A 27,996-nucleotide genomic window follows, 5' to 3' on the forward strand; every position below is an offset into this window, starting at 1 on the left:
CCTGTCTGATTATGTTCAGCGAGGTAGTGGCCCTGGATAATCACTTTGCTTAACCTTGTTTGCGATACATTCAATATACCCAAATTCGATATATACCTGAATCGCTCAATCGTAGGTTCATCATATCAATTGAGATTATGATGCGATTGATTCTAATGCACGGCAGAAGACTTATGATTCAGCAGAAATACCAGCCTTGCAACCACCAATTCACAATCCAGCAGTGAAGTCTCGACATGAGAGCCTGATCATTATCACAAGTTTTCTCGAGATCGCAAATTTGGACATTAGTGGATTTTAGCATCAATTCTTTGGTTTGTTATCATATATCGAGTCCATGGCCTCGGAGCAAGAAACAATTTCCGCGACCGTACCAGTCTTTACCGCGAAGTTATCAGACCCCGCCACCAAATCTCCTCCTACAATATCAAGCCACCCCGAACCTGATAACACCAGGGCAAGGTCATTGAAACGAAATCGACCAGATCAAACGCAACCTCCGACAAATCTTACATCAATCGCGAACGCGGGGCTGGTCGTTTCGCCTGCAAAAGCACCACGATTCGGCGGCACGTTTTCTCCGGTATTTCCTGCTGTGTCACTCACTGGGGCAGCGGCACTCGAAGACGAACGACGAAAGATAGAAGAAGCGCAAAAAGGTCCACCCGGCGCTATGAGCAAGAACCCTGGCCATGAGGCCATCACGTCTCTTCTAAGTGGAGGAGGAGTTGGCATGAGTAAACTCCAAGATGCTCCGGTGGCTACAAATGCTATGAGTGAAGGCATGTCCGCAGCTGCGAGTGCACTGACGATACCAACGACTTTGCCGTTCGATGAGAGGCCCGAAACCAGTCCAGCGAGCGTCACAAGCCTTGCAAGCTTGGGCAGTACGGCACAAACCGCAACCGCTAGCCCTACAATTGTTGCTAGTCCCCCTTCCATGACCAATACTTTAGAGGCCGAAAATCGGGATTCACGATCAGGTATCAACCAGCTTCAAGCCGCCATTGATGAACAGCACTCGAACAAATCAATGTCTTTCCCAGGCAATATGACACAAGTAGATCCATCGCAGTATCCCACGCGAGGTATGAGCTTGCCTATGCCTAATCAAAACCAGCAACTGTTGCCAAGGTCGCCCTCCCAAAAGAAACACAAATGTCCTTACTGCGAGACCGAGTTTACTCGACACCACAATTTGAAAAGTCATCTTCTAACACATAGTCAAGAAAAACCTTACGTGTGTCAGACTTGTCAAATGAGGTTCCGAAGGTTACACGACTTGAAACGTCACATGAAACTGCACACAGGAGAGCGCCCTCATATTTGCCCAAAATGCGATCGAAAATTCGCGCGAGGAGATGCACTCGCCCGTCATAGCAAAGGCCTAGGCGGCTGCGCCGGAAGGAGGGCGAGCATGGGAAGTTTTGGCGGGGACGACGATTTTGACGGGTCTAATGTAGGCGAAACGGACGACAATGGAATGGACGGAATAATGTATACGAACGGTAATCCCCATGCCAACGAAGTAGAGATGTCTGAGGAAGACGGCCGACGGTTTAGTCTACCGAGCATCAAAGCACAGCATGTAGCCTCTAATGCTGGCAATGTTGGTAGCCAAGATAGTTACAATTCCAACTCGCGCACTCCAAGCACCTATCCTCCTGCTGGACCAAGACCAAATCCTCTCACAGGACTTTATCCTCCTGGTACGGATCGTGTGGGTTCTTCTAGTTCGGCTACATCACCGAGCATGCAAAACAACGTTATTAGCGTTCATACACCTAATAATAGCTTATCATCATTGCCACTCAGCACCAGTGGTGGCTCGATGTTCTCCCAAAGTGGTATGACCGAAAGTCCTAAGCCACTCAGTCCGGCAGCTATGCATTCACACCAACTTGGCCACGATTCCGCCTCGATCACTAGGCAACGATCCCCTAGCTTGACTACTCAATTTCAGCAACAGCATTTTGGCCGTCACCAATCCGGGAGAAGTCCGCCACCTGGAATGTCTTTACCGTCACCGCGCAGCGCACAGGGGCCAAAGCTTCCTGCCCTTACTGGATTAGCTCCTCCTGACACAAGATTCACTCTAACATCTCAATTATCCAATCAACAGAGCCCTGGAAATGCTCAACAAGGTTCTCAACAGCAACAACCTATCCAGCAATCTACATCCCCTACGTCTTTGTTCCAACCTTCCAATCCTCTTCAAAGCCGAGGTCCCCCAAGCCATCAAGGCAGTGGTGATAGTAGTAACAATTTGTTCGCATCTGGCGCCTCAGGAGTTTTCGCATATGTTAATACATTAGAGGAAAAACTCTTGCTGTTTACTGACAAAGTGCTTGCCATGGAAGCCAAGGAGAAAAGTCAGGAAGAAAAGATTAAGGCCCAGGATGAGAAGGTAAATCTATTGTCGCAGGAGCTTATTGCTGTCCGTAGGCAACTAAGTTCTCAAAATCAAAGTCAGCAGTCGGGAACATCGTAACAACAATCATCATAGGACGCAAGTATACGCAGCTGTTCTGTACCAAAATCACTTCTGGTGTACAAAGATATCATGGCGTTGAGGAGCGAAAAATGGGTCACGATACTTTGCTTGGTTTATGAGACTTTTGCACGAATTTCACTTCTTTCAGTGGTGGAGGCGTTTTATCTTGGGAGTGTCAATGATGGGACTCTCCAGTACAAAAAAAGGTAGCACTATTTTTCCATAGAAGTTGGCGGGTTTTTTTTATCAGTGCCGGCATACCCCGGGGTTTCCTTTCTTTCGTTATGGTGGAAATACTTTGGTAGGAAGAGGTTTGAAGGAGGCATGATGTTTGTATCTATATTCTTGCTGTAATCAGTCACAGAATCACGGCAGTTTACGATTTCAACGTATATTTGCGGGGGTTGGAGTTTCATAAATCAAAGTTTTAGAATGATCATACGTGAATGTGTTCGGTTGCAGCAGAAAAAGGGAGACGTCGCCTCCTTGTACACCATTGAAGAATATGATATTTCGCATCCCAAATGTACATGTTCTACATAGATTCGTGTTGGATATTGGTATTAGCATATCAAGATATTCGGAAAGGAAAAGGAAAGGGGAAGAAGGTTCGGAACAAGGGGATTAATCGATTCATACAGGTTTAAGAAGGGAGCAGGGGATTCATCCAGTTCGGAAATCATATTTAATTTCTCTTCGGTTATGAATGTTGAGTTGTTTGATCCATTGGATTGGATAATTTGAGTTGATTGACATGTTGAAGCTAGGTATTGAAAATGTTGTGAAAGTGCCGTGGAATATTAAAGTAAAGTATTGAATTCACCTGCAATTACCTAGGTAGCTACAGCACCAGCACCTACATACATTGGTGGCCAAGACTCTTCAGTATTCCGGCTCAACCGTTCAGGCACGGATGACGAACGGATGCATTGTACAGTGGGGCCTTGCAATTTTAGTGTACGGATGTACCAGCTAAATCAAAAGCTTCTTCTAGTTCAAATGTTTTTATTAATCCCGCCCGGTAGCAGAAGGGCACGTCATAGTTTTATTCAATTGAGGCCAATGCGAGACTATTCAGTATTTAAAAGCAAATTCGGTATCTCGCGTGTCAAAAACGATAGTTTCTTCTGCCATTTCTATTTATCGTATTTATCTTATTACTTGCTTGACTCTGCCCTTTGTCCCTCTTAACGTATCTTTAATGGTTCGCGACGCGGTGCCCTCATTCCAATGTCGATATCAACAATAATTTCAACGCCGGCTTTGCCAGAAGAACGCGAAAAGTTAAATCTTCCACCCAAAAGCTATGCTGATGCTGCCGAAAAAACACCGGAGCTTCCGAATGATAAAAGTGATGAAAATAAAGAAAATGAGGTGAATGGGCAAGCGGTGACGAGTTCGAATGGTTCGGACGAAACCGGCCATAGGCATAAAGTGTCGGTTTTGAGAATCGTGGATGTTAATGGTACCACGGATTCTGCAAAATTGACAGACAACAAGGAAGCTAGACCAAAGGTCGATAGACAGGAGTCAAAAAGAGAGTACTCGGCTACGGTTTGTGCTAGAAGGAGCATTCAATGTTTGATCTAAAGGCTAACATTTTAGGGCCTCGACGATACTCCGAAAAGCCCTCCCCGACACAGACATCGAAAATCTTCTTCGCAGAAATCTAATGGGACAAATGAGAATGGTCGCAGCTCGCATAAGAATACAATGCCCGACACTCAGGATGGAAACGAAAACACTACCGTCTTTGAGAAGATCCGTGGTGAACGAAATGGTAGTAAGCTCATCAGTGTGAAGCCATCAGAGGATTACGAGAAACAACTTGGAAAGAACCACGATGATGCTCCAAAGCGTAACGACGAAAAACTAGTCAGTGGGAGGCAAGCCGGGCAACGGTGGCACACAAGTGGTATCCGATGGGCGCCCATGAATGTTCCACTTCAACGCAGGCTTCAAACCTTGGTAGTGCTTTTTCATACACTTTGCATCGCCATTTGTGTATCAACGTTCTTTTTTCTATGCGCGATACCCCTTTTCTGGCCAATATTGATTCCATATATGATTTACCTTATGACATCTAAGGCTTCGATATCCGGGACTTTGAGTCATCGTTCGAACTTCTTTCGATCGCTACCCGTTTGGTCATTGTTTGCATCTTACTTTCCAGCTAGATTGCACAGAACTCAAGAGTTACCGCCTACAAGGAAGTACATATTCGGATATCATCCCCACGGTATCATTTCTCATGGGGCATTTGCGGCCTTCGCGACTGAAGCCCTTGGATTTTCTCAGCTATTCCCGGGTATCAAAAATACGCTTCTCACATTAGATACAAACTTCAGAATACCACTATACCGTGAATATGCTTTAGCAATGGGCCTAGCATCTGTATCGAAAGAATCTTGCGAGAATCTACTTTCCAAGGGCGGGCCAAACAAGGTATGTTCAAGCAATCAAATTTGTAACCAGATTCTGACTGTTATGACCAGGAGGGTATGGGCCGCGCAATTACTATTGTTGTAGGAGGCGCAGCTGAATCACTGGATGCGCAACCATACAGCCTCAGATTAGTCCTTAAGCGTCGTAAGGGCTTCGTCAAGATGGCTATCCGAACCGGTGCAGACCTAGTTCCTGTTCTGGCATTTGGCGAGAATGATCTTTATGATCAATTCTCAGCAGATTCCCACCCCAGAATTCACAAATTTCAATTACTTGTTAAGAAGTTAATGGGCTTCACCATACCGCTCTTTCATGCTAGAGGTGTTTTCAATTACGATGTCGGCCTTATGCCATACCGCAGGCCATTGAATATTGTCGTCGGGCGACCAATCAAGGTAGTTCAATCCAAAAGCCCGGAACAAAAGGACATCGATCGTGTTCATGAGGAGTATGTGACGGAGCTTGAGAGGTTGTGGGGCTTGTGGAAGGATGATTTTGCGCCGAATAGAAAGACTGAGCTCCAACTAATCGAATGAAGCTTTGATATTTGGTGGGGCTTTTTAAGACATGGGGATTTATATGCGAATTGGCGTAAGAGGATGGCTTTTGTGTAAATATATGTAGTTCGAGTTGCAGTATTGTTAATTAATTGGGACATTCAAAGTGTTGTTTTGAGAGTGTATTCATGTCTAAATGTATTTCAGAACGTGAACAAATCATTAGGAACATCCACAAGGTCGGCTCTGGTGATATACTCTGACCGCTACCAATGACTCGCAATACTAGCTGTCAATACACGAAGGGGAACTCGCAATAGGAATGGCTAATTAGAGATAGCGGCAGACTTATTGTATTAGTACAAGATTTTCCTGGACCCCTTATTCCATAGTTGTCCTTACACTAGTTTCCGGAAGTTATTAACTAAGACGGAGCTTAAGATCTAGGTGTAGTAACAAGTTCATCATGTCATCATACCGAGTATACCAATAATGTTTCGATGATTAGTGGTCTGTTCTATCCATGAGCTTGTGTGATTTTATCGGTCGTACGATAGCACAATATCTACACTTATCTGGAATTGACTTCAGCCATTCTCCTGCGGATTTCCTCAAGCGAGAATTTAAGGTACGAACACGAAATCGCGGTGACCAATCAATGCGGTTCAAATAACACTAAGGTAAAGACATCCCTGCATCTCCTATTGAAGAAATATCCCATTTAAATTTGTCGACTTTCGCAATTGTAACGATAAGTCTTCACAACTTTCTTTCTATCACTTGTATACACGCTCTCCGTGTGCCGGAAATATACACGCGTGTCAATATGGGTATTCTCGAAACAATTGCCGGGCCATTGGCTCAAGAGATTTCGCAAAGGTCAACCTTTGCTGTTGTTGCTGCTGGCGTGGCAGCATTCGTCGTTCTATCTGTCATTCTCAATGTCCTGAATCAAGTGTTATTTGCGAACCCCAATGAACCACCAGTGGTCTTCCACTGGTTTCCAATCATTGGTAGCACCGTCACTTATGGTATGGACCCTTATAAATTCTTCTTCGAGTGTCGCGCAAAGGTACGCTTTCCATCCCCGTGTTCATTGCTTGGAGACTAATGTTTGTGTATTAGTACGGTGATATTTTCACATTTGTCTTGCTCGGAAAGAAGAATACAGTATATCTTGGACGAAATGGCAATGACTTTATTCTCAATGGCAAGCTTAAGGATCTCAATGCGGAGGAAATATATACTGTTTTGACAACTCCCGTGTTTGGAAAGGATGTAGTCTACGATTGCCCCAATGCGAAATTGATGGAGCAAAAAAAGGTGGGTTGTTAATAGGCGATAGAAAGACGAGTTGATGGCTAATTGTGCTGCAATAGTTCATGAAAATTGGCTTGTCTACTGAAGCTTTCCGATCCTACGTCCCAATTATACAAATGGAAGTGGAAAACTTCATGAAACGTTCTTCGGTATTCAAGGGACAAAAGGGAACTGCCGATATTGGTCCCGCTATGGCTGAAATCACCATCTATACCGCTTCGCATACTCTACAAGGAAAGGAAGTCCGTGATCGATTTGATACTACTTTCGCCTCTCTCTACCACGACCTTGATATGGGCTTTAGTCCCATCAACTTTATGCTTCACTGGGCTCCTCTTCCTCACAACCGTGCCCGCGACCATGCGCAGAGAACTGTCGCAGCAACATATATGGATATTATTAAAAAACGACGTGCTCAGGCTACGGAAGCCGACTTCAAATCCGACATTATGTGGCAATTGATGCGCTCGTCCTACAAAGATGGAACCCCCGTTCCAGACCGAGAGATTGCTCACATGATGATCGCTCTTCTCATGGCCGGACAGCACTCTTCCTCATCTTCTATCTCTTGGATTCTGCTTCGTCTTGCCTCACGCCCAGATATCATGGAAGAACTCTATCAAGAACAAATCCAAGTTCTGGGCGCCGATCTCCCTGCTCTCAAGTACGAGGACCTGGCCAAACTTCCTCTTCATCAAAACATCTTGAAGGAAACTCTCCGCATCCACACTCCCATCCATTCTATTATGCGCAAAGTCACAACACCAATGCCAATTAGCGGAACAAAATATGTCATTCCAACCTCGCATACTCTTATGGCATCTCCTGGTTGTACAAGTCGAGACGCGGATTACTTCCCAGAGCCACTTGAGTGGGACCCTCATAGATGGGACATTGGCTCGGGCCGTGTAATTGGCAATGATCAGGACGAAGAATTCCAAGATTATGGCTATGGAATGATCAGCAAAGGTGCTTCTAGTCCTTACCTTCCATTCGGTGCTGGCAGACACAGGTGTATCGGTGAACAATTCGCCAATGTACAGCTCATCACTATCATGGCCACTGTGGTTAGAATGTTCAAATTCAAGAACGTTGATGGCAGCAAGGATGTCATTGGTACTGATTACACCAGTTTATTCACCAGGCCATTGGCGCCAGCAGTTATAGCATGGGAGCGACGATAAATGAAAGGATTTAATGGGGGACAAGTAACAATGACGGCATGGCATTGCGTGGAGTTATTAAGGTTTGATCCTAATAAATATATTTAATACATCTGACTTCATGGAGGAAGTTTTTTTCATCTGATTTCAAAGATATCCCCTGTCTATTAAAGTCTTGTCATGTAGCGAGTGGAGAAACAGCATCATCATTTACGGTATCAGGACAATTCGAAGCTTCAGATGGATAGTAACATTCAGTTGTAATTAGTGAGAGTTGCAAAACTGCTTCAGGTAATAAATACTTTTTAATACAATAATAATGGAATGAAAATGGAGGAAGTGGCGGGAGTGACGAAAATGATGGGAGTAATGCAAAATGATGCAAACGAACAATGTGGGACTCTTTCTTCGGAAAGCAAGTTGGGGGTGGCTGGCTGTTAATATGTACGGAGTTACAAGAGTACTCCATACAGTAGAACCTGGGAAGCGCATGCACGGAGTTAAAATATTGCGTGTAACGTTTCCCTGCATTTGCCTCTGACGATTGATTGGGAGATGTTTCAGTGGAAATGGCGATTGCGATAAGGCTGAATGCATTACATTAAGTAGCTTTTTCTTTTTTATATAGTATAGATCAATAAAGTGTACATAGTATGTAATAACAATTAAGTACCTAGTATACAGAATAGGAGAAACCCATCGGAAAAAGACTTTCAACCGCATTGCAGCTTTATTGTTCACTTGATTATATAATCAACACTTTTGGTTTTCCTTTTTTTTGTTTCTTCCCCTTGTTAATTCTTCTCTCCACACGGATTATCGGCAATATAGAGATCTTAGCACCTGGTACAAATTAATACTCTTTGCCCAGGTTACATGCAGGACTGGGTAATATTAATAAAATGTTATTATCAACAAATAAGAAATCCACCAATCCAAAGTCCTTGAATCGATCAAAAAAAAACCTTCCCCAAAGAAGTCTTGCCCGGTGCTCAACAATTTCGGTGGACCTGCATCCGAATTCAAGGGTTTCCGCTTTGGGATTATTCTTACTAAGGTCTTGAGATACTAAGATACTTGGGAGACTTGTGCCCCTCGGTTTAAGTCCCTTTTGCTTCAATGATCTACCAGTCCATGTCCGATCCAATTGATTTACTTATTGTACTCTCGTGCTACCGGACATACTCTAATCTTTCTACTTCTTCTCCTTCACTATCTACATACTTCCTATTTTCCTTTCTCAATCCGTCCATCTCGTTCCTATAATTTCTCCTATATTTCTTTGGTTGCCGCCATTGTCTCTCCTGCTCTATCACTTTTTTAAAATTCTATGGGATACTATACCACGGCTTTCTATGGTACACCTTGACGGTTAACAAGATAATTCGTTTCACATACATTCATTCTTGTGTGTGAATCCTAAATATATACAAACCATGGTTTGCGCAGCATCTTCTTTGACGGTGGAGTCCTATGAGGATGTTACCACCAGTACGATGGCATCTGGGACAGAAGATACCAAGCCCCTAAATAGGAGACGCCACTCCTCCTTTCACCCAAAACGAACAGCCAGCGAACAACTGATGGATGGCGAGGAAGGTTTGATGCTCAAGGTATTTTTCCGAATGACATTTGGGTTGTGGCGCATAGAGTCTAATGGAGAGAAAGGTCGATATATTCCTGTCGGAACTTGAGCGCAGATTAGATTTCATTGAGAAATATGGAAATCTTACTTTCGATTCGAGTATTTCATGGTCATATGCGACGCTACAGGCTGTGAGAATGAGATGTTCGCAGGTCTCAGGGGAGGTAATAGGGGCTACGAAAAGGAGGGCGAGGATTATGGTTGAAACTGTCGAATCGAGATACCAAGATGCTCTAGCAGCGCATGAAACATTACACGAGAAGGTTCATACAGGTATTGGCTTGTTAGAAGGAATTCTGTCGGAGTTCGAAGCAAGAGCGTATAAAGTAAAGGAGAAGGGTTTAAGGGGCACAGCAGAAAGTTTAATGGATGAGGGGCGCAAGATTGTAGATGAGGGATTGGGAAAAGCTAGAGAAGTGGTCGATGAAGGGTTCGAAAGAGCGAAGAAGGCCGCCGGGACGGTGGAAGAACATATCGAAAATGCGATTGCTCGCGCGAAGAAACACGGACTCATCAGATACGAAGACTTACCCGTTCCATGGCGTGTCAACCCACATATCGTTGAAGGTTACCGCTTCACTGAATCAAAGGTGGAATGCATCCAGTCGATGTTCGGATTATCAAACGAAACAGTGAATATTTGGTCACATGCAATCGGCTTGCTCATTGTTCTATCGATCGCATTTTACTTCTACCCTTCCAGTCACGCATTTTCCTTGAGTACGAAAGCAGATGTCGTCATCGCGGCATGTTTCTTCTTTGCTGCTTGCAAATGTCTAGTCTGCAGTACAATGTGGCATACAATGAACAGCGTAGCTGATCAAACACTTCTGGAAAGATTCGCTTGTGTTGATTATACTGGCATCTCATTACTCATCGCCGCTTCTATCATGACAGCCGATTATACGGCATTTTACTGTGAGCCTGTAAGCCGTTGGCTATACATGGGTGTGACTGCTGCCCTTGGTGTAGGAGGCGTTATTCTTCCTTGGCATCCAACCTTCAACCGACAAGATATGGCTTGGGCACGCGTGGCTTTCTACGTCTGTCTCGGCGCAACTGGTTTTGTTCCTGCCCTTCAACTCAATCTTACTCGTGGTGGAGCATGGGCTGCGGAATTTTACGCCCCTCTTGCCAAGAGTATCACTGTCTATTTACTAGGCGCATTCGTTTATGCTAGTCAAGTACCTGAACGATGGTGTCCAGGCGCTTTTGATTACATTGGGGGTAGTCATAACCTCTGGCATTTTGCGGTCTTGGGTGGAATCCTTTTCCATTACGTCGCAATGCAGGAATTCTTCGCAAATGCATTCGCTAGGGCCGAAAATGGTTGCACGATGTATTGATTCATTACTTGGTCATTGTGAAAGTGTCAAAAGTTCTGTGATGCTATATTTGTCTTTTTAATTAGGTTGGTTTGAGCATGGCAAGGCGTTGGATCTTTTGGATGGTATTGCAGTTGCAGTTGCAGTTGCATTTGTATTTGCATTGTATTGCATTGCATTAGAATAGGGTAGTGTAGAGCAGAGCAGAGTTAAATAAAGTAGAATAGAGTAGAATAGAATACAATAGAAGAGAAGAAAATAACTTTTCCTAGGAAACAAATTGGATGAAATATACACGGATGAGAGATTTGTTGAACAGACCAGTGTTTTAGTCTTTATATGGGTATCTATTTCCTATTCTATCCCCTATTTCAATCTTATTCCAATATCACATCCCATCACCACATCATTACAACCCCAACTCCAAATTTAGAGGCCAACCACACGCCAAGTATACAACACACACATTAATTTGACAGTGAGCCAATAAAGTGATAACTAAAAAAATCCCGATCCATGAAACTCTTTCTACGAAATCTGTGGTAAGAATACAATACCGAATTCAAATTGGCAAATACTTCCCAACCCTATGTTAGAAACCAGCACATCATAGATTCTTTACTTCACTGTACTTTCCTCCCCAACTTAAACCCCATACACCCTCCCAAACGACATATCCTCCCCAACCCAAACACGATAAGCCAACCTCGCCGCCTCCCTAACCATCCCCAAACACCTCGGCGCAAGAACCGCATAAGCACTATAGAGAAACCCCCACGCCTCCACTACGCCCGGCATAGGCAAACCCCATTTCCCCACCTCAAAAGTTTCGCCTGGTAGTGCAGGTAAATGTGCATTCTTAATCACGAAGCCAATGGAAATTAAAGCCTTTAATGTGGCTGATACGGCTTTCTCTGTCTTTCCCTGCTTGGAGTAAATACCACCGAGTGTGAAATACGGTTCTCGTAATGCTAATCGTGGGATGGATGTGACGGGATGTGTGTATGTTTTCTCGAGGGAATTTAATAAACGCTCTGCTTTAGCTGTATCAACCTCACTCGCACTTGCATTCAAAAGCAGTTTCAAATCTCGCAGTAACCTTTTTCTCATTCTAGCATGATTTATAGGTGTTGTTTCCGAATCCACACAGATAGGACATTTGCATTGAAATCCCCAGGTTTTCAATTCCTTCTTCATTTCTTCGCTGTCCCCTGTAGGCATCGTATACCAGAAGGTTATTTCCGTGTTCGCGGGTATATCGCGTGTAGCGCGGACGAGTTGTAGATCGCCCATGAAGCTACGACGAGCGTTGCTAAGACATGAGTGGTTGATTTTTGAAGCTATGAGCCATATGCCGCATGAATGGTGTTTATCGTTCTCTTTGGAGGCTGTGGAGTGGTCCTCGTAGGATGAGAGTGGACATCCGAAGACATTGAGAGCTATGATTTGTTCGATCAGAAAGCTATTAGTGAATAGGATATTAGTGCTTGTCAAATTATGTCAAGAGATGATAACTTACGTGTCAATGACTGGTTTCCCATCAACTTCAGTTTTTTCGGCAAGCTTATAAGATCCACGATGAAGGGCGTTAAACTCCGGTATAAGGGATGGATTTTTCCAGAGTTTCTGTACAATAGTCGTGATGAGATCGGCTTGGGTACCAACTGTCATTTTATTCGTATGTACATTCATCAGAAGAGTAGTTTTCGAAAAAGTCTCCGAGCCCTCTGAAGTTCCAGCATAGCAATGGGCGAATGCCTTCTCACACAAAAGAAGTTCTCCCGCCTTAACAGCTTTGGTGGTAAACAATCCTAACCCGCGATCAGGGGAAGGTTTCACGACTACTGGTCCTAGAAATGTTGCATGATCTAAATGTGGTGGTTTAGTCGTTGAGATCTCCTTGTAGATTGACTCAAAGTCGTATATGCCACTTTGCTGCTCTGCTAAACGACAGCGAACCCGCTTAAGTTCCGCAGTAGCGACAGAGCTATTGGGAAACTTTTTGCAGAAATGCTCGAAGATATCGTGGCATTCGGAAAATCTTCCGAGTCCATATAGAGCTTGACCGCCTCGATATAGTGCTTTTTCTGATGCATCGGTGGGAGAGATCATGCATTCTGTGTCAGCTAGTGCGGCATCAAAGCTTCCATCTTTGAGATATGCCAGTGCACGATTTAGACTGATTATCTTTGCAGTTTCAGCGGTGGGGTGACATTTAAGAGCGGCTGTATAGCTATATTAATAAAAGTCAGCGAAAGGGCTCTCCACATGCCACAGAAGAGCTTGTAAGATACCTCTGAATAGCCGCCCAATAATGCTTTCTTTCCATAGCCACATTCCCCTCTAGCTTCCAGTCATCCGCAGTCTTACCAATGTCCAAAACTGTTGGCTTCCACTTTTCCGGCAACAAATCGTGGTGTTCATCAAGGCGGATGATATCGCTCACATGGTCGACCCGAAGACCATAACTACCATCACTTGTAGCCTTGAAATAAGGCTCCTTGACCAAATATACATCATTCTTCATGATGACACTTGTGGCAGGGCGAAACTTTTCATCCGGTTGTTGATAGAGCTGCAGCGGTATGGCATCTCCGTTTTCGTCCTCTACAATAGCCATGATCGCAGTCATTCTCCTTGGAGGAGTTAACGCACGAACAAGAAGGTAGCTGCCACGGTGATGAGTCTCCAATCCCAGGTTCCTGATGCGTGTTGGCTTCAACTCGTCAAGAGGTGTAACACATGGCTTATATGGAATGGGAACGAAGGAGGTATGAAAATGACTAGTCATTTGCGGTCCAAGTTGCATCATGCTCTGTGCTAGAATCGACACCATAAATTGAGTAATGAGTTCTTGCCGAGATTTTAAGTCTGTGGGTCGCTGTCCTTGACGTGCCATGGCGGCTTTAAGTGCCTTCTGCTGTCTATCCAATATTTCTATGTACTGGGGAACTCCCGACACATTGTCAATATCCATTTTGGCGGATGTATATCGAACCGTCAGATTTCGATTGTGGGTTGAGAAATGAGGAAATATGAAGCAAGTATAGATGAGAGGGAGTAAGTTGATATGGAGGGAGCAAGCAATTAATATGAGAAATCGAAATTCTGATCCGTTCGTTCCCCCTTTATTTTTCGTCAGATTTCTTTCTTACCATTTGCTGCCGACGGAAGCCCGGGGCTGCACATCGCCAACACACATAAATATCTCATATTGATGATTCATTAACTTTCCTTTTGGGAGTGGCGGCATTGAGGGCGTGTTACCATGCATCAATCCATGGTCTTCCGTCACTTCCCGGCGTTTGCAAATACTAATTTATGCACAGGATATCTTCATCTTTGCTTTTGCTTGCTCATGATATTTGATTTTCCTGAAAAAGCATGCCTTCTCTGATGTATTTGCTTCTATAGGCTAATAAAGAAGGCCCTTTTGTTTTTGTATCCATTCGATATATTGAGGATTGGGATGTCAATAAGATTGATATACAGAAACAATGAGGTTCAAATCAACAAAGACATTAAACTCCAGTCTGGGGCTTTAATCCACTTGGTATATGAATTATGTTCAATGATTTGTATATTGAAAATTTTGAGATTTGGAACCGCCGTCCGAACTTTGGGGACTGCACTTATTAATATCCAATTCCATCCTATATACCATACTGAATGATTCATACAATTTTACCCGAATAACTATCCTTTTAACTCTAAATTAATATAATGCTCGTATGCATTCAAATTATTCATAACATCATATCCATATCCCGACTCCAGTTGTGTTCAACTCCTATGCCCACTGGTCGACCTTTCATCCTTTACCCTCTCAATGGTAGGATATGTTGAATCAAAACCTCTCTTCTACACAACGGGCATTCCGGTTTTTCTCTAACCCAATCCCCAATACAGCTCCAACAAAAAACATGTCCACATCCCAACACACTGGGATCCTTCAGCTCCTCCAAACACAATGTACATTTTCTATTTTGCTCACCCTTGATCCATCCCATAACGTCATTGTCACTCAGATTATATCTTGCGCCTGGTAATACAGGCGTGTTTGTGGTTTTACCGATAGAGCTTGCGGAGTGGGGGATAACCTGGGATGAAGCAAGGAGATCGCTTGGGGAGGATGGGGAGTCGAGGGGAATCTCTACGCCATTAGATAGAACGGCGGAACTTCCGGAGGCGGTGGAGGGAATGTCGGTAGAAAAAGTATTGTTTAGGTGAAGATAGGTTTGCACACTCATTTGAAGCAGTAGGAGCACACCTAAAACTTCATACCCTACACGCTGTTCTGATGGCGCAATGCGCTTTGTAAAGATATAACGTAGACCCAACAAGCGTTTAGAGAGTTCATAATAAGAACCCGAGAAATAAAAGACTGTGAGGGTAAGCGCGTGAATGGGTGATGGTGACGTGATGGTTGAGAGATGAGTGAGAATATATTGTTGAAATTTGTAAGAGTATGACTTCTCTTGTGATTTTCGAGCAAGCTTGCGGAGGTTGGCTTCGAGTTTATTGCGGATGCGTGTGCGAAATGAGGGAAGGATCTTGGTGAGAGAATATGGAAGAAGTATTGAAGTCAAGATATAGCCTGCGCGGCGAGAAATGGCAGGAAGTTTAAGTGTGTCATCTTCAACTTGAACAATATCGCAGTACTCTTCCCCTAAAGTGCGGTTACCAATGAAGGTCGTGAGACCAAGATATAGTAACTCGGAAAATGTTCGCGCTTCATTGGTATACGTGTGTAGGAATCTCGCTCCATATAATCGACGTAGGAGACCTGAAAGATGGTTCAGGAGAACTCCTTCGAAGTATGCATCCTTTTGATGTGAACGAATTATGTCTGGTGCTGTCGCGAAAGGGTATTGATAGGAAGGACGCTTATCCTCCGACGGGGACATTTCAGATACATGGTCTGACATTATATGTATTATGTCCTGGAAATAGATATAATTAATTATATGGTTGAAGTTGATGCGTTTTACGAAGCTGATACGAGGAATAAATGAGCTTGGAGCCGAGGTCAATATTCCCGCCATTTCCCAGCCTTGTATCACATGTGGCTGAGTTAGCTCGAGGCTACTTAGTTCTATCTAATTTCCATGTGGCTTTCTTACGTATCATATTATTTTTGGAGTTTTCATATGAAAACATCTCCCTTTCCAACCTGCGGAGACATCTTTTGCGCATTAACTCCAATCTGATTCTTTGCAACTCACTTCAGTCACTCATTACAAGTTTAGGATATCAAATGCGGTGTTCTAGTAGGCGATAACAATGGATGGAGACCCGGCTGTTGAAAACGAGCTCGACTCGTTTAGTCGTACTCTTCCTCTGCCATACAGGGTTGCATTGATCATTGTGTTAGGTATATGACATTACTCTTCCGACTTAGGTTTGAAGGCGATTCACTAATATGTTAACAGGAGTATGGGCTTGGGGCGCAAATCTTCATTATCTTTCAATTGTTAAAATTGTAAGTCCTTATTCTTCTCGAGCCCTGCGCATCACTCTAACACATGCGCCTACCAGAATGTCCCTTCACTCATCCAATATCCACAACGAGCTTCTGCGCGAACTGATCCTCCTCATCATTTGTCTGCCTATCGACTTGCTACATATCTGACAATCCCTCTTGTCCTTTCGATTCTCCTCTTCTGGACTCTCTCCCACCGCGACCCAGCTCTAGTAATCTACTATGACTTTCTCCCGATATCTTACATATGCCTCCTATTTTTCGCTTTCTTCCTTCCCTTGCGCCGCGCATCCTACTCCGGCCGTCTCCATTTTCTTTCCGCCCTCAAGCGTGTATCAATCGGAGGAATTGCTCTTCCCAATGAAGGGAAATTTGGCGATATCCTCCTGGCTGATGTTCTCACCTCCTATGCGAAGATTATAGCCGATCTTTTCGTCTCCTTCTGCATGTTCTTCACCCCTTCTGGTAGCGCAACATCTCGACCTGATCGTGGCTGCGGTGGACAATATCTCGTCCCTATCATGATTGCGATACCCTCACTTATACGTTTTCGACAATGTATAATCGAATATCTACGAGTTAAGAATTCACGTTCAACATCCTCTGGATGGGGTGGTCAACACTTAGCCAATGCGCTCAAGTATTCCACAGCATTCCCTGTGATAATATTCTCCGGTATGCAGCGAAACTTATCGATCAACGAAACATCAATAAATATTACTACAGCAACGCTCTATCGACTCTGGCTCGTGAGCGTTTTCATCAACTCTATGTACTCCTTCTGGTGGGACATAACCAAAGACTGGGACCTCACTCTTCTCACCCCCTCATCAAAAAATAAATCTTCTTACCCCCTTCGACCCCGCCTATATCTCCCTTCTCAAGAACTCTACTACATCGCCATTCTCATCGATTTCCTCCTCCGTTTCACATGGTCCCTCAAACTCTCTCCTCACCTCGATCATTTTGCCGATTTTGAAAGCGGCATTTTCTTATTAGAGGTATTGGAGGTGGCCCGGAGATGGATGTGGATATTTTTGAGAGTGGAGACGGAATGGGGAAGAGAAAAGGAAAAGAGTAATGCAAATGGTTTGCTAGGGGGCCCTGGAGTCGGCGATATTTTGTTGGGGGATTATAGGGATGAGGAGGATTTTAGCGATTAAACTTGGGGAGTTTTGTGTAGGAGTATAATTTGGTTGGACTTGATTCTAACATGTATGAGAGCGGACAGCAAGGGTAAAGTTCGAATTTTAGATGAAGGGTTAATACCCTGGTGCACGAATCTGATGAATGTAGGATAGCTAGCTACTTGTAGGAAACGTGCAATATTGAACTCTTTACCATAATATACATCACGCATAAGATAACCATCAGTCCTATGGGAGATTGAGTGACTCAATATGAAGAACAATATCCTGAAACCTAACTAACTAGAAAGATTCACATTTCCCATTTCGCCATCCTCTCATCCAGTCCCCCAAACACCCCCTTCCCATTCTCCTCCATCATCCTTCCCACCAAATAATACCAATGAAATATTTCCCCAATAATCCCCTCACCTTTCTCCCCGCATGGCGTCCACAACCCAAACCTAAACCTCAAACCCAAAAACCCGAACCAGAAAATAAGAACTCGGAAATCGGCACTCGGAACTCGCAAGTAATTAGACACTGCAATGCACCTCCAACTCACATTGTATATTCTACATCATAATGATGAAAGTTCTGGATATATAGATAGGTAAGCTTTGTATCGTGTCGTATATAGATAAATATATTTATCTGTACACAGAATATATACATACATATGTATTTACATCTTCAATTTCTAAAATGAAATGAAATGAATATACAATGTAATGTGGTGTAATATAAAATAATACAATATAAGAAAACCATCCTCACAACTAATGAATGGTCAATGATCAATTGTCCAAGCAATCGTTTTATACATAGGATTCTACTTAACAACCTACCTACCTACCAATATAGCATTCCACAGGGTACAAATAAGAACCAAAGTAATCTTATATCAACCTCCCCCACTTTCCCCCTTCCCCCCTCCTCCCCTGCCTCATCCATCCCCCTATCTCCCATCTCCCACCTCTTCTCCCCAAACCCCATACTTCAATCCCAATCCCCCAAACAATCCAAAATCCAAAATCCAACATCCAAGAACCAAGATTCCAAATAAAAACCCTCGCCTATATAACTAACCACGCCCATACTTCCTCCCAGCCCTCTGTAACCAATATATCCAAAATCAAATCAACTCAAATTCTTTTCACACAAACAGACAAACAAACACAGCACACGACCGCAATTGCAGTTGCAAACTGCAAGGCAGAAAACGTATAAGTATGCCATGCACGTCTCAGTATCACACAAACACGAAACGCCTGATAGATAGTAATATCTTTTTATCCTTCTTTTTTTGGTCTCTTCTGGTCTCGACTTAATTTTCTTTTTTTACGAATTAGATGTAGAACAAATAACTCGCTGGGGAATCTGAATTTTGAACTCGAATAAATGGAGCTGTGATGAAAGTTTAGGGGAATGAGTAGTGCATGCACGATGCGGTCAAGGGCTCCAGAAAATGATATGTATATATGCGAGCAGTGTCCAAAGGAAGGGCCATTCGGGAAGCATCAAACAAAAATATCATCCGCTTAGTAGTCGTCGTCATCATCACCTCGGCTACCGTCCTTTCCTCCTTTTCCTGGTCCGTCTTTTCCATCCTTTCGGATCGGAATCTTAATACCTATTCCACGCGATTAGATTCAATTTCTCGATCTATAGAAAGTGAGACATGGAATTTTCATACCTTGTGTGGCAAAACATTTACTTAATGGTGTACTTTCTACCACTCCAGGGAATTTCTTCGCCGAGTAAACTTTGAAGACTTCTGAGAAACACGAAGCGAGAACAGGGGCTTTTCCAGTGTTTACGGAACACGATGAGTTAGGATTATTCTGCGGTGCCGAAGGTACACCGACATTAACGAATGAAAAGCGAAGGCTGTTTTCGGTGTTAATATAAGACTTAGTAAGGGGTGATTAGATTAATGACTTACCGGAAATCACCCTCGGTTCGGACGGAAAGATCCTGAAGCACAAACCAGATTCCGATTCGGTCATCCGGGTCTGTGAGACGGAATGCGGAAGCTGATAAACTTCCAATAAGATTTCGTGTGAACATGCCTTGCGGAGGATTTGTTTGGCTTATGGGCATGCGCATTGCCATATCTTGTGGGGTATAAGGACGAGAGGGGTAAGGATCTTGGTTACTGTGGCTGGGAACCGATTGAGAAGCTATAAACAGCTGATTAGTACATATTTCTCCATTTGCAGTATTCAAACTTAATAAGAAGTTTAAGAATAGAGGTATACAGATATGGGTCCATACGTTGGGGGTAATAATAGTTGGACTGTTGAGGTGGTACTTGGTATCCATTTGGAGGTGGATAGTTGGGATTTCCACCGTAACCTGCTTGTTGTCCAGGTTGCTGTTGTGAGTATGCGCTCACCTGTGGTGGCCCTGGAAATGGATTAAATCCAGCTCCCTGATAAGGTGGCGCATTGCCATATTGTGGGCTGGTGGGTTCTCGTTGACTTTGTCCGGGAAGTAGGTTCGAGTACGCAGTTGAACCCCCTTGTAGCTGTGTATAAGAAACTGGAACTGTGGCTGAAATCGAAGGAGAAGTTTGTGAATGTCGAACAAGGTTGACTGGTCGATCGCCATCCGCTGACCATAAGTCCACGTTCAGCACAAACATTCCATGTTCGATGTTGCTATGAAGAATTTAGAATGGATATATACGGATTTGTGATATATAACTCACTTGACGTCCACCTCTTTTCCAGTGGCAATTTCTGTTATACTGAGTTTAACACATGGAGGAGGAGTAATAGGCCGACGATCCTACATAGGGTCAGTTATAATCAGACATGAGACCACATGAGAAGGATATATCCCCATGAATTTTCTTCTGTTCTTACCTTGTCTCCAAACCCACACATTCGAGCCCGCTTTGGTTGTTGCTGGACTTCCAATCTAAAAAGGCAATTAGCAACGTTCTACCCCGACAGAAAAAAGAAAGTTTAGTATGCCATCCCAGTACCTGGTGAGGGGGAAACTCTACACGAAACTAAAACATACGTATACTTTCTCCCATCTACAGTAATAGACCGAGGCGATGGTTCCTGACCTGGGAGTCCAATAGAATATGCCGCTACGGCCTCTGAAGATGGTAAATGTTCTGGAGGAGGAGGACGAGTGGCAGGTAGAGAATTATTATATTGTTCGTAGGCGGGAATTTGTGAATGTTGAGATGCCATTGTGTGAGGCATCGAGTATGGAGCTCCTTGCTGAGGTGGACCTGGTCGATATGCTGTATCGTGAAGACTTGGCATGGTTGATCGAGGATGCATATCGCGAGGTGGTGAAGCATATGCTGTAGTATTCATGATTAATATAATTTTATTTTAGACAGCTAATGACAGCCCAGCCTTTAAAGTATTCCTTCTTTTCTAGAGATTTTAGGGATGCTGAAACCTGACAGTCGTTGAATAGACGATAGTGCAAGTATGCAAAAGTATAAATGGGTATGGATATATGGATATATGAATAATGAATGAGGTAAACAGCTCAAATATGTATAAGATGATGATGAGAGATGTAGCTCCAAAGAATTCGGTAGCGAAAAGTCCGTCTGATGGTTTTGTTTAAAAGGAATAACCTTGAAGTTGATCCCAGTTGTAAAAGGATAATCTTAAAAGCGCGGAACCGCGATAGGATACTTTTAGTTCAGTGCAGCGTCGTACGCTAATTCATATATGTGGGAACTGGGAACTCGTAGGGAGTGTGGGATTGGGAGACGATGGGAGAGGCGGACAAGGTTGGACGAGGTGGGTGGGATACAATAGAATTTCTTCAAGAGGGGAAAGGAGTCCTTGGTACCGAGTGTTGTATTAAGAATAAAAATAGATACTAATTAGAATCTACTTAGTTCATCTTATGGTGTCGAAGACGAATGTTGCGTGAACTCGAAGATGTTCTGTATAATCTACCTCTTATTATGTCTTTCTCTCGTTTGCCTCTTGACCTCCTTTATCCCCTTTAGTGAAATATATATAAAAAGTTGTCGAATGCAATGATGTATTACATTAGATATACAAAGTAATAAAATAATTTGCTGTGTCTCGAATTCTTGAGGAGCTTTCGGCAGATGAAGGGGTGATTTAGGTCCGATAGAGTGCTTTGGTAGCTAATCTTGAGCTAATGCTCAATTTGGTGGACAAACTTGACAGCGGGCAGGAAAAGCTTGGAAGTACACAACCGCATTTGGAATGCCCTATCCAAGCTTTTTTTATACTTAATATATTCATTCGCATTTAGTTTATTGTAAATTGGCGATCTCCCGGAACCTAGGTTGCTGGTTAGGAGACTTGTGGAGTTTATCTTCTTTGGTTTCCGTCGGGTTATCCCATAAGGCTTAACTATACATAGTAGTCAGCTCCGTGGCTTCAAGAGGCATTGATATGTAGGTACCCTCAGAAATATAGGTTGGTATTTATACTCCGTACTTCTGGATGTTAATCACATGAAAAGGGAAAAAGTAGTGATGAAGAGATATTATTGTTAATGTATTTTGCGGAGTGCCTAGTAGGGAGCCTAGTGAATGTTCAAGCAATTTCGACACAATAGGCAGGTTTGGCGAGAACATCAGAGCTAGGGATGATGGTCGAAATACTCCGTAGTTTCAATACGAAAATTACCATGTGGACTAATCATCATTATTACTAGCTATTTCTCTGTATCATCATAATATCTCATCATGTTACCTCCCATTCCAAAACTCCAAAATTTTAAAAAGGGGAACTGCGATGGAAACCCAAAAGGGCACCAAAGCCCAAATTGCTGGGTTTGATCATGAAATTGCGTTGCAGTGCAGCCGTCAGAAATTTTTTAATCAAAAAATCCCATGGAAATTCATCTGGTAAAGTATATTTTTCTGGCCTGTCGCTTGTCTGTGCGGCGTGCATGCATACTTGGCATCTTTAAGCATGAATTCCTACAAGTTGGAAGCCATTTAGAGATCTACTCAATTGGTCGTCGGTAATGGTTTAATGAGCAGGAAGAAAAGTGCGTGGGAATTGTACAACGCCGGGATATGCACGAGCGTTTGACAGTTTGGGAAATCTGGGAGGAGCTGGGCCGTCTAGAAAGGTGTGCTGCTACAGCAGTGAAGAGGTAGGAGTTTATGGTTGTACACATGCTACATTACGCCATTTTCATGTAGGCATTAATGTCTGGATGGGTATGTCTGGGTGGCTTCTTCATGGATGCTAATAGCTGAAAAGAGATCATTTACAGATCATTCCTCAAAAAGCCTTCGTATCACTGCTACAGTGTCCTGTGATTGCTCTTTTGAGCAATAGGTGTGAGAGATAGATAACCTTGCAATAGTTGGTCCTGCTCACTTCCATGTGACTTTTGATCTCTAGAGAAAGGCGATATGTATCTCGGCGTCATAATTGTGTTAGGGCTTCAAACGAGCAAAAGATACATACTTTCTGGTCCACGGTAAAGAAGCAGCTGCTCCATGTCTTCTGTCTTTTTCCGAATCCAGATCGCGTTCTTTTACGAAGATCATCTGGATTCTAGGTAATCCGAAATTATTGATGGGATGAAAAATTGGTAAAGCTCGGCATACAGAGTACAACTCCACCCATGCTCAACCGTATCACCGTCAGTTAACAAGGATGATGATATGCTAACAGGAATAGGACAGTCCGATTGGTATGGATAACGAAATACGCCAATGCCAGGAAGATGTTTACCGTTGGTTTGGTAAAGTACCGGAAATGCAAGCATCAGGATCAGGGTTTAAGTAATAAAAACCTTTGTGTAGTACGACAAGGTTAATGTTTATGTCTGACTTAGGGTCCAATGTGATCCTAGATAAATGGATGCCCAGACAAGTTGCCTCTCACCCTGTCTGGCTGAAATGCTAATAAGTTGCGTCCTCCTGACTTGATGATTAGAGGAGAAATTCCACACAGGTAGAACTAGATAATTGTGCAAAGTCAACCCATAACAAGACTTTAGCTATACTCCGTACTATTTTAGAGCTCTACTAAGCACTTAAGCGGCCATACCGACGGAATGTTTCTTGCATTTGTTGGAAATTCATGAGGTCGAATGAATTTGTCCCTAGGGTCCCAAATCTTACCCAGCTGGGTAAGATAAGATAAATATACGGGTACAATTTGTGAGGGGTGTCTCTTGCGGGCAGCCGGGTAATGCTTTTCGGCCAACCAAGGATCAGGAACCTGGAGGCTTTAGTCTTTCTTGACTAGTTCTCATTTTTGCTTGAGTAAAGACAAGGTCAAGGATATGGGACGGAAGCTGGGAAGTCAGTACCTATCGATACCTCCGTACATTTGGGCGGCCAGGGTAAAGCAGAGCCTAGAGCTGGCCCAAGTGTGGTTCGTAACTGAGTAAGTAAGTGTGGGGTTTATCGCTTTTGTTGACATGATAGATTGAGAAATATGTGACGTGACCAATGTGATTAGGGTCTTCGTTTTCATAGCTGTAAGGATAAACGCGGCAAAAGTTGATCATACGGATATACATCCGTTGATTTTAGACTATTAGGTAGTTCTGCGGATATGCTGTAGAAATTCGAAAATTATAATTCAGGGGTTGAGGTGTCTAGTGAGTCGTGACATCGCTAAGAGATTTTTATTTAGATTCTCATTCCTCCGTCTACTCCGTAGCTCATGAATCTTCCCAATTCACACTCAAACAAGTTGAAGTATAATTCAATTCAACATTAAATACAGTTAAGAAAGATCACATACCATAGCTATACGTCCTAACAACACCCCATATTCACAGCATCCAATAAAAACACATACCTCCCCTCCAAACCAACATCCACCCCGGTACAACCCAACAACTTTATTTCCAGATGGTATTTCCCCTCATCTCCAAACGGCTGCCGTGTTACCCCGAGACCCTCGACCTCCACCCAAAAAGTGGTCTTATTCTCCCATGTGCATCATGTACTTTCACGTATCTCCTTGCCACGATCCGGTATCACAGTTTCATAAGCTGCATGCCACCATCTTATTTCCCCCTTCCTACCTAATCTGGGAATCTAGGTAGGAACTAATTTGCAGCACATGCTTGCTCTTTCTCTACGGTGCACTTATTGATGTATGCATGCATGCATCGATCATGTAATGTGTACAGTACGGAGTACATATCATGAGCTCGCCACCCCCGAGGCCTCGGTACGTACCCGAGGAAAGGGTGCCGGGGTAAAAACCTGAGCGTTGCATCGTGCTTACTAGGTATCCAATATTTGCAACTAAGCAGCTTTCACATGTACCAATCCCCAATGTTCATACTTTTCAGGAAGGAGGTATGTATGTACATACTAGGAAGGAATATAAAATTGCGGATCGTGAGTTTCTGGCTTGATGAAGATTAAAAGCTCCGGACGATCCTGTCACCGCATTACCGTTCATAGTCTTCCTGCTGTACTTAGCACGGGACGCGTACGAAGTAAACTGTACATCGAAACACAACACGATCATTTGATTGTCAAGTCTACATCGAGCTATAGAAAATCGGAATGAAGCTTTTGGGCCTAAATAACTTCTTGATCGTCGGATCTCAATTTAGATGTTAGAATATTATGTAAAGTTTGAGATTATGTTGAGTAGATGGCATTGGGTTTGGGATGCGATCTACCTAGATCGTATGACCAGGTAGCAATTCATGGCTGAAGACTAGTATTCGTGATTCTTCGCCCCATAGGCACGTCAACGATGTTTTGGGAGATTTATCGATCATGTCAAATCCATCATCGATTAAGATGTTATAACTACGGTGATACACATCAGGCGTGCTTTGACTTACCTGTGCCGCGCGACTAATTGTACGTATTTTCACTATCTAAGAATACGAGACGCCATACAGACAAGATTATCTAACATGTACTCTGTCCGACCCCTCATCCTGATTGCCTATTATAAACACAAGCGTTCTAGATCCACCAAGTTCGATAGTGAAACAGGTCGTGTTTGCATGCAATACCGTGAGAATGTGCTTTTTGCATTGGGTTAAAAAGAGCCACCAACATCATAGAACATTTGATGCCCCAATCATACCTTCAACGTGGTTAAATCTTCCGAGAGCCAGGAGTATGTCAATCGATTACCAGCATCAATGACTTCATTGGTTATAAATGCCTAAATGTTTATTGCATCTATATCAAGAACCGTAACGATTTGGCACGGAAGCCAAGTGCCAAAAAAGTAACGCCGAAGAGCTCTGCCGCATACACATAATGCCATGCTCGAAAACCCAATACTAACAGTCGATGGGAAGTACCTCCATATCCTTCAAACTGAAGCGAATCCAGCCACGCCTGGTATAGTCCCTTTTAACGCCTTGGAGTTTATCGAATTTGTTTAAACCTTGCCCATCCTTTCCTTCAACCATGCCTTTCCCTTGTCCGCGAGACCTTTCTCGCCTGCGGGCCTGTTGTCGGCCTTGATGTAATAAGGCTCATCCTCATCTGAGATTGCACTATCCCATCTAGCATCTTTGCGCGCTGCGGCGATCTCGGCCTCGCTTGGTTTGAAGACATTAGCTGCCCCGCCCCGTCCAACATGACTTGAAGATGAAGATTCTCTTCTCGGGGTGCTAGAACATTTAATTTAGAATTCAGTACTGCCGGAAGTGACTTGCGTCTCATGATTCGACCTACCCAACGACGTCTTGCGCCTGCTTTTTTGTCAGCATTAAATACAACTTGCTAGTAGTTCCTGAAAACTTACCCGTCTGGCCGACTCAGGATCGGTGTTCTTTGTCATATTCCCACTTCCTCCGCGACCGGTGGTGTAGACATCACCTTTGAGGGTAGGAGTGTTGAGAGTAACAGGTTCCGCATCGTGAGGAGAGGTTCCAATGTTACCTGAGTAAATATGTCAATCAGGAAATAAATCAGAACAGATATTAAAAGCTTACCAGCGCCTCCACGACCGTGGGAAAGGCTAGCTGATCGAATGGAGGAAGAAGAAGCGCGACGAAGCTCTTCATCGGCAAGATATTGGGGTAAAGCTGCCATTTTTAATGGTTAGCAATGCTTCCAAAGCTGAATGGAAAGCTTTGGCCGAAGATTTGGGTTTTTTTGGTCCGGATTTAGAAAAGGAAAGGTGTTTTGCGCAGTTTTCCAAGTGAAAGGCCGTTCTCTCAGAGGTTCTTTGTTCAAGTTTGACCGAATTCCAATAGCGAACTAGTGAATTACACCTTATTGCGTGATAATGCGCAACAGTTTTGATAGTGAAATTGGAATAAGAGCTTTCAAACCGAGCAGAGGGCTGACTCTGATATTGCGGGGAAAGTGATATTTATATGCTTGATCCACTATTGAGCGAACATGACGAGAAGGGCAAGAAGAAAGGAAAATGAAAGGACTTTTTCAATACAGTCTTAGCCTCAATCCTCCAATTAATTCACTACAATCAAATTCTCCTCAATCTTCATATCATGTGGCACTATGTATTTAACGCCGCGTTGCCCGGACTAGGAGGGACATCCTACTAACTGGGCAATTCGTTCCAAGTGCCCTTGATCCCTTGAATTTTGGACGCCTACCCAATCATTGAGATTGTATTATTCAATGAGGATGAAATGAGTAGGATATCTACAATTGCTCAATGCAACAACAGCGGTCTGGATTCCCTGATTTCCATTCAGAACTAGCCGAAGGAGTTGGTGATACTCAAAGAAGAAAAATATTGAGCCAAATTTGAAGGTTTTGGCCTGGGTACAGGAATCAAAACGTAATGGAAATGCACGAGGCTCACGGGGCTATATGGCGCCATTCTTCCTTTTCAATTGGAGAGCCTTGGGTGGTTTCCAGAAAGGGTTTTATTGCTCCGCAGACTATTGCCTCATACCTTTCTGTACTTTAAAATTTTGCTGGCATATGGCATAGAAGTATGGCAAGCCGTGAAGCTGCAAGATCAAGGAGAAGGGTCGTGCCAGCCGCCGAGCTGCATAACGTTTTGATACGGTACCGCTGTACATGGTGCTGTGGAGTGGAAGCATGTAACCGGATGTTACAGTGGTGAACTTATGGAAGCATGCAATAATACATACTAGGTTTTCAGTCAGGTACGCCCCGCAATTGAATGAAAGAGAAATTTCTCGGTATCCTTGGCAACTTCAAGTTCTGCTGAGGGGATCCAATGTCAATCGTCAATCGTCTTTCATGAATATAAAGTACATACTCCGTCCCGATACCGGTACTATGGAACATGATTGGGGATTCCTTTTGTATGGTCATAGCTCCTCGGTTACCGCAGACGCTAGTGAAGAGCTATGAATTGATAAAGATTTTTTCTTCTGCAAAGTTTTTGTAGCATAACAACCATTTCCCTTCGATCTCGAAAAAAGAAAACATATTCTAAGCTTTACCTTAGAGTCCAGATCATCCTGAGACGGTGCTATCATCTCACACTTTCTTGCGATCTGACGCGAAATGTATGTGCAAGCTTCCTACCACAATACGATCCAAGATTACTTCCCTTCAGTTCCGACAGTA

General features: G+C 43.5%; 14 protein-coding genes across 14 annotated transcripts; 10 read left to right on the top strand and 4 right to left on the bottom strand.

The window, feature by feature from the left end:
- Positions 1-337: 337 nt before the first annotated feature.
- Positions 338-1,262, top strand: SS1G_04802 (hypothetical protein; the record flags this gene model as incomplete). The annotated part of the gene is made up of 2 exons (XM_001594944.1): positions 338-1,088; positions 1,225-1,262. 2 exons carry the CDS (start codon positions 338-340, stop codon positions 1,260-1,262), a joined length of 789 nt encoding a protein of 262 aa, XP_001594994.1.
- A 272-nt stretch (positions 1,263-1,534) lies between these two features.
- On the top strand, positions 1,535-2,613 carry SS1G_04803 (hypothetical protein; the record flags this gene model as incomplete). The annotated part of the gene is made up of 2 exons (XM_001594945.1): positions 1,535-2,407; positions 2,446-2,613. 2 exons carry the CDS (start codon positions 1,535-1,537, stop codon positions 2,611-2,613), a joined length of 1,041 nt encoding a protein of 346 aa, XP_001594995.1.
- Positions 2,614-3,724: 1,111 nt separating this feature from the next.
- On the top strand, positions 3,725-5,475 carry SS1G_04804 (hypothetical protein; the record flags this gene model as incomplete). The annotated part of the gene is made up of 4 exons (XM_001594946.1): positions 3,725-4,048; positions 4,100-4,277; positions 4,668-4,939; positions 4,990-5,475. 4 exons carry the CDS (start codon positions 3,725-3,727, stop codon positions 5,473-5,475), a joined length of 1,260 nt encoding a protein of 419 aa, XP_001594996.1.
- Positions 5,476-6,262: 787 nt separating this feature from the next.
- SS1G_04805 (hypothetical protein) lies at positions 6,263-7,940 on the top strand (the record flags this gene model as incomplete). The annotated part of the gene is made up of 3 exons (XM_001594947.1): positions 6,263-6,508; positions 6,562-6,759; positions 6,816-7,940. The coding sequence occupies 3 exons, from the start codon at positions 6,263-6,265 to the stop codon at positions 7,938-7,940; spliced, it is 1,569 nt and encodes a 522-aa protein (XP_001594997.1).
- Positions 7,941-9,355: 1,415 nt separating this feature from the next.
- SS1G_04806 (hypothetical protein) lies at positions 9,356-10,910 on the top strand (the record flags this gene model as incomplete). The annotated part of the gene is made up of 2 exons (XM_001594948.1): positions 9,356-9,532; positions 9,588-10,910. 2 exons carry the CDS (start codon positions 9,356-9,358, stop codon positions 10,908-10,910), a joined length of 1,500 nt encoding a protein of 499 aa, XP_001594998.1.
- Positions 10,911-11,534: 624 nt separating this feature from the next.
- SS1G_04807 (hypothetical protein) lies at positions 11,535-13,866 on the bottom strand (the record flags this gene model as incomplete). The annotated part of the gene is made up of 3 exons (XM_001594949.1): positions 11,535-12,351; positions 12,409-13,114; positions 13,260-13,866. 3 exons carry the CDS (start codon positions 13,864-13,866, stop codon positions 11,535-11,537), a joined length of 2,130 nt encoding a protein of 709 aa, XP_001594999.1.
- An 841-nt stretch (positions 13,867-14,707) lies between these two features.
- SS1G_04808 (hypothetical protein) lies at positions 14,708-15,817 on the bottom strand (the record flags this gene model as incomplete). The annotated part of the gene is made up of 1 exon (XM_001594950.1): positions 14,708-15,817. The coding sequence occupies one exon, from the start codon at positions 15,815-15,817 to the stop codon at positions 14,708-14,710; it is 1,110 nt and encodes a 369-aa protein (XP_001595000.1).
- Positions 15,818-16,172: 355 nt separating this feature from the next.
- SS1G_04809 (hypothetical protein) lies at positions 16,173-17,534 on the top strand (the record flags this gene model as incomplete). Its single annotated transcript, XM_001594951.1, has 3 exons — positions 16,173-16,263; positions 16,322-16,371; positions 16,428-17,534. The coding sequence occupies 3 exons, from the start codon at positions 16,173-16,175 to the stop codon at positions 17,532-17,534; spliced, it is 1,248 nt and encodes a 415-aa protein (XP_001595001.1).
- Positions 17,535-19,039: 1,505 nt separating this feature from the next.
- On the bottom strand, positions 19,040-20,782 carry SS1G_04810 (hypothetical protein; the record flags this gene model as incomplete). The annotated part of the gene is made up of 7 exons (XM_001594952.1): positions 19,040-19,131; positions 19,195-19,388; positions 19,444-19,681; positions 19,776-20,161; positions 20,212-20,291; positions 20,369-20,423; positions 20,529-20,782. 7 exons carry the CDS (start codon positions 20,780-20,782, stop codon positions 19,040-19,042), a joined length of 1,299 nt encoding a protein of 432 aa, XP_001595002.1.
- A 241-nt stretch (positions 20,783-21,023) lies between these two features.
- Positions 21,024-21,492, top strand: SS1G_04811 (predicted protein; the record flags this gene model as incomplete). The annotated part of the gene is made up of 3 exons (XM_001594953.1): positions 21,024-21,075; positions 21,186-21,277; positions 21,379-21,492. The coding sequence occupies 3 exons, from the start codon at positions 21,024-21,026 to the stop codon at positions 21,490-21,492; spliced, it is 258 nt and encodes an 85-aa protein (XP_001595003.1).
- Positions 21,493-22,677: 1,185 nt separating this feature from the next.
- SS1G_04812 (predicted protein) lies at positions 22,678-22,823 on the top strand (the record flags this gene model as incomplete). Its single annotated transcript, XM_001594954.1, has 2 exons — positions 22,678-22,689; positions 22,746-22,823. 2 exons carry the CDS (start codon positions 22,678-22,680, stop codon positions 22,821-22,823), a joined length of 90 nt encoding a protein of 29 aa, XP_001595004.1.
- Positions 22,824-24,644: 1,821 nt separating this feature from the next.
- SS1G_04813 (predicted protein) lies at positions 24,645-25,018 on the top strand (the record flags this gene model as incomplete). Its single annotated transcript, XM_001594955.1, has 3 exons — positions 24,645-24,670; positions 24,731-24,801; positions 24,849-25,018. The coding sequence occupies 3 exons, from the start codon at positions 24,645-24,647 to the stop codon at positions 25,016-25,018; spliced, it is 267 nt and encodes an 88-aa protein (XP_001595005.1).
- Positions 25,019-25,855: 837 nt separating this feature from the next.
- Positions 25,856-26,514, bottom strand: SS1G_04814 (predicted protein; the record flags this gene model as incomplete). Its single annotated transcript, XM_001594956.1, has 4 exons — positions 25,856-26,018; positions 26,155-26,174; positions 26,225-26,361; positions 26,415-26,514. 4 exons carry the CDS (start codon positions 26,512-26,514, stop codon positions 25,856-25,858), a joined length of 420 nt encoding a protein of 139 aa, XP_001595006.1.
- An 877-nt stretch (positions 26,515-27,391) lies between these two features.
- SS1G_04815 (predicted protein) lies at positions 27,392-27,777 on the top strand (the record flags this gene model as incomplete). The annotated part of the gene is made up of 2 exons (XM_001594957.1): positions 27,392-27,465; positions 27,555-27,777. The coding sequence occupies 2 exons, from the start codon at positions 27,392-27,394 to the stop codon at positions 27,775-27,777; spliced, it is 297 nt and encodes a 98-aa protein (XP_001595007.1).
- Between the last annotated feature and the right edge of the window lie 219 nt (positions 27,778-27,996).

Source organism: Sclerotinia sclerotiorum, genomic scaffold (assembly GCF_000146945.2).
Source record: "Sclerotinia sclerotiorum 1980 UF-70 scaffold_5 genomic scaffold, whole genome shotgun sequence".
Taxonomy (NCBI): Eukaryota; Fungi; Ascomycota; class Leotiomycetes; order Helotiales; family Sclerotiniaceae; genus Sclerotinia; species Sclerotinia sclerotiorum.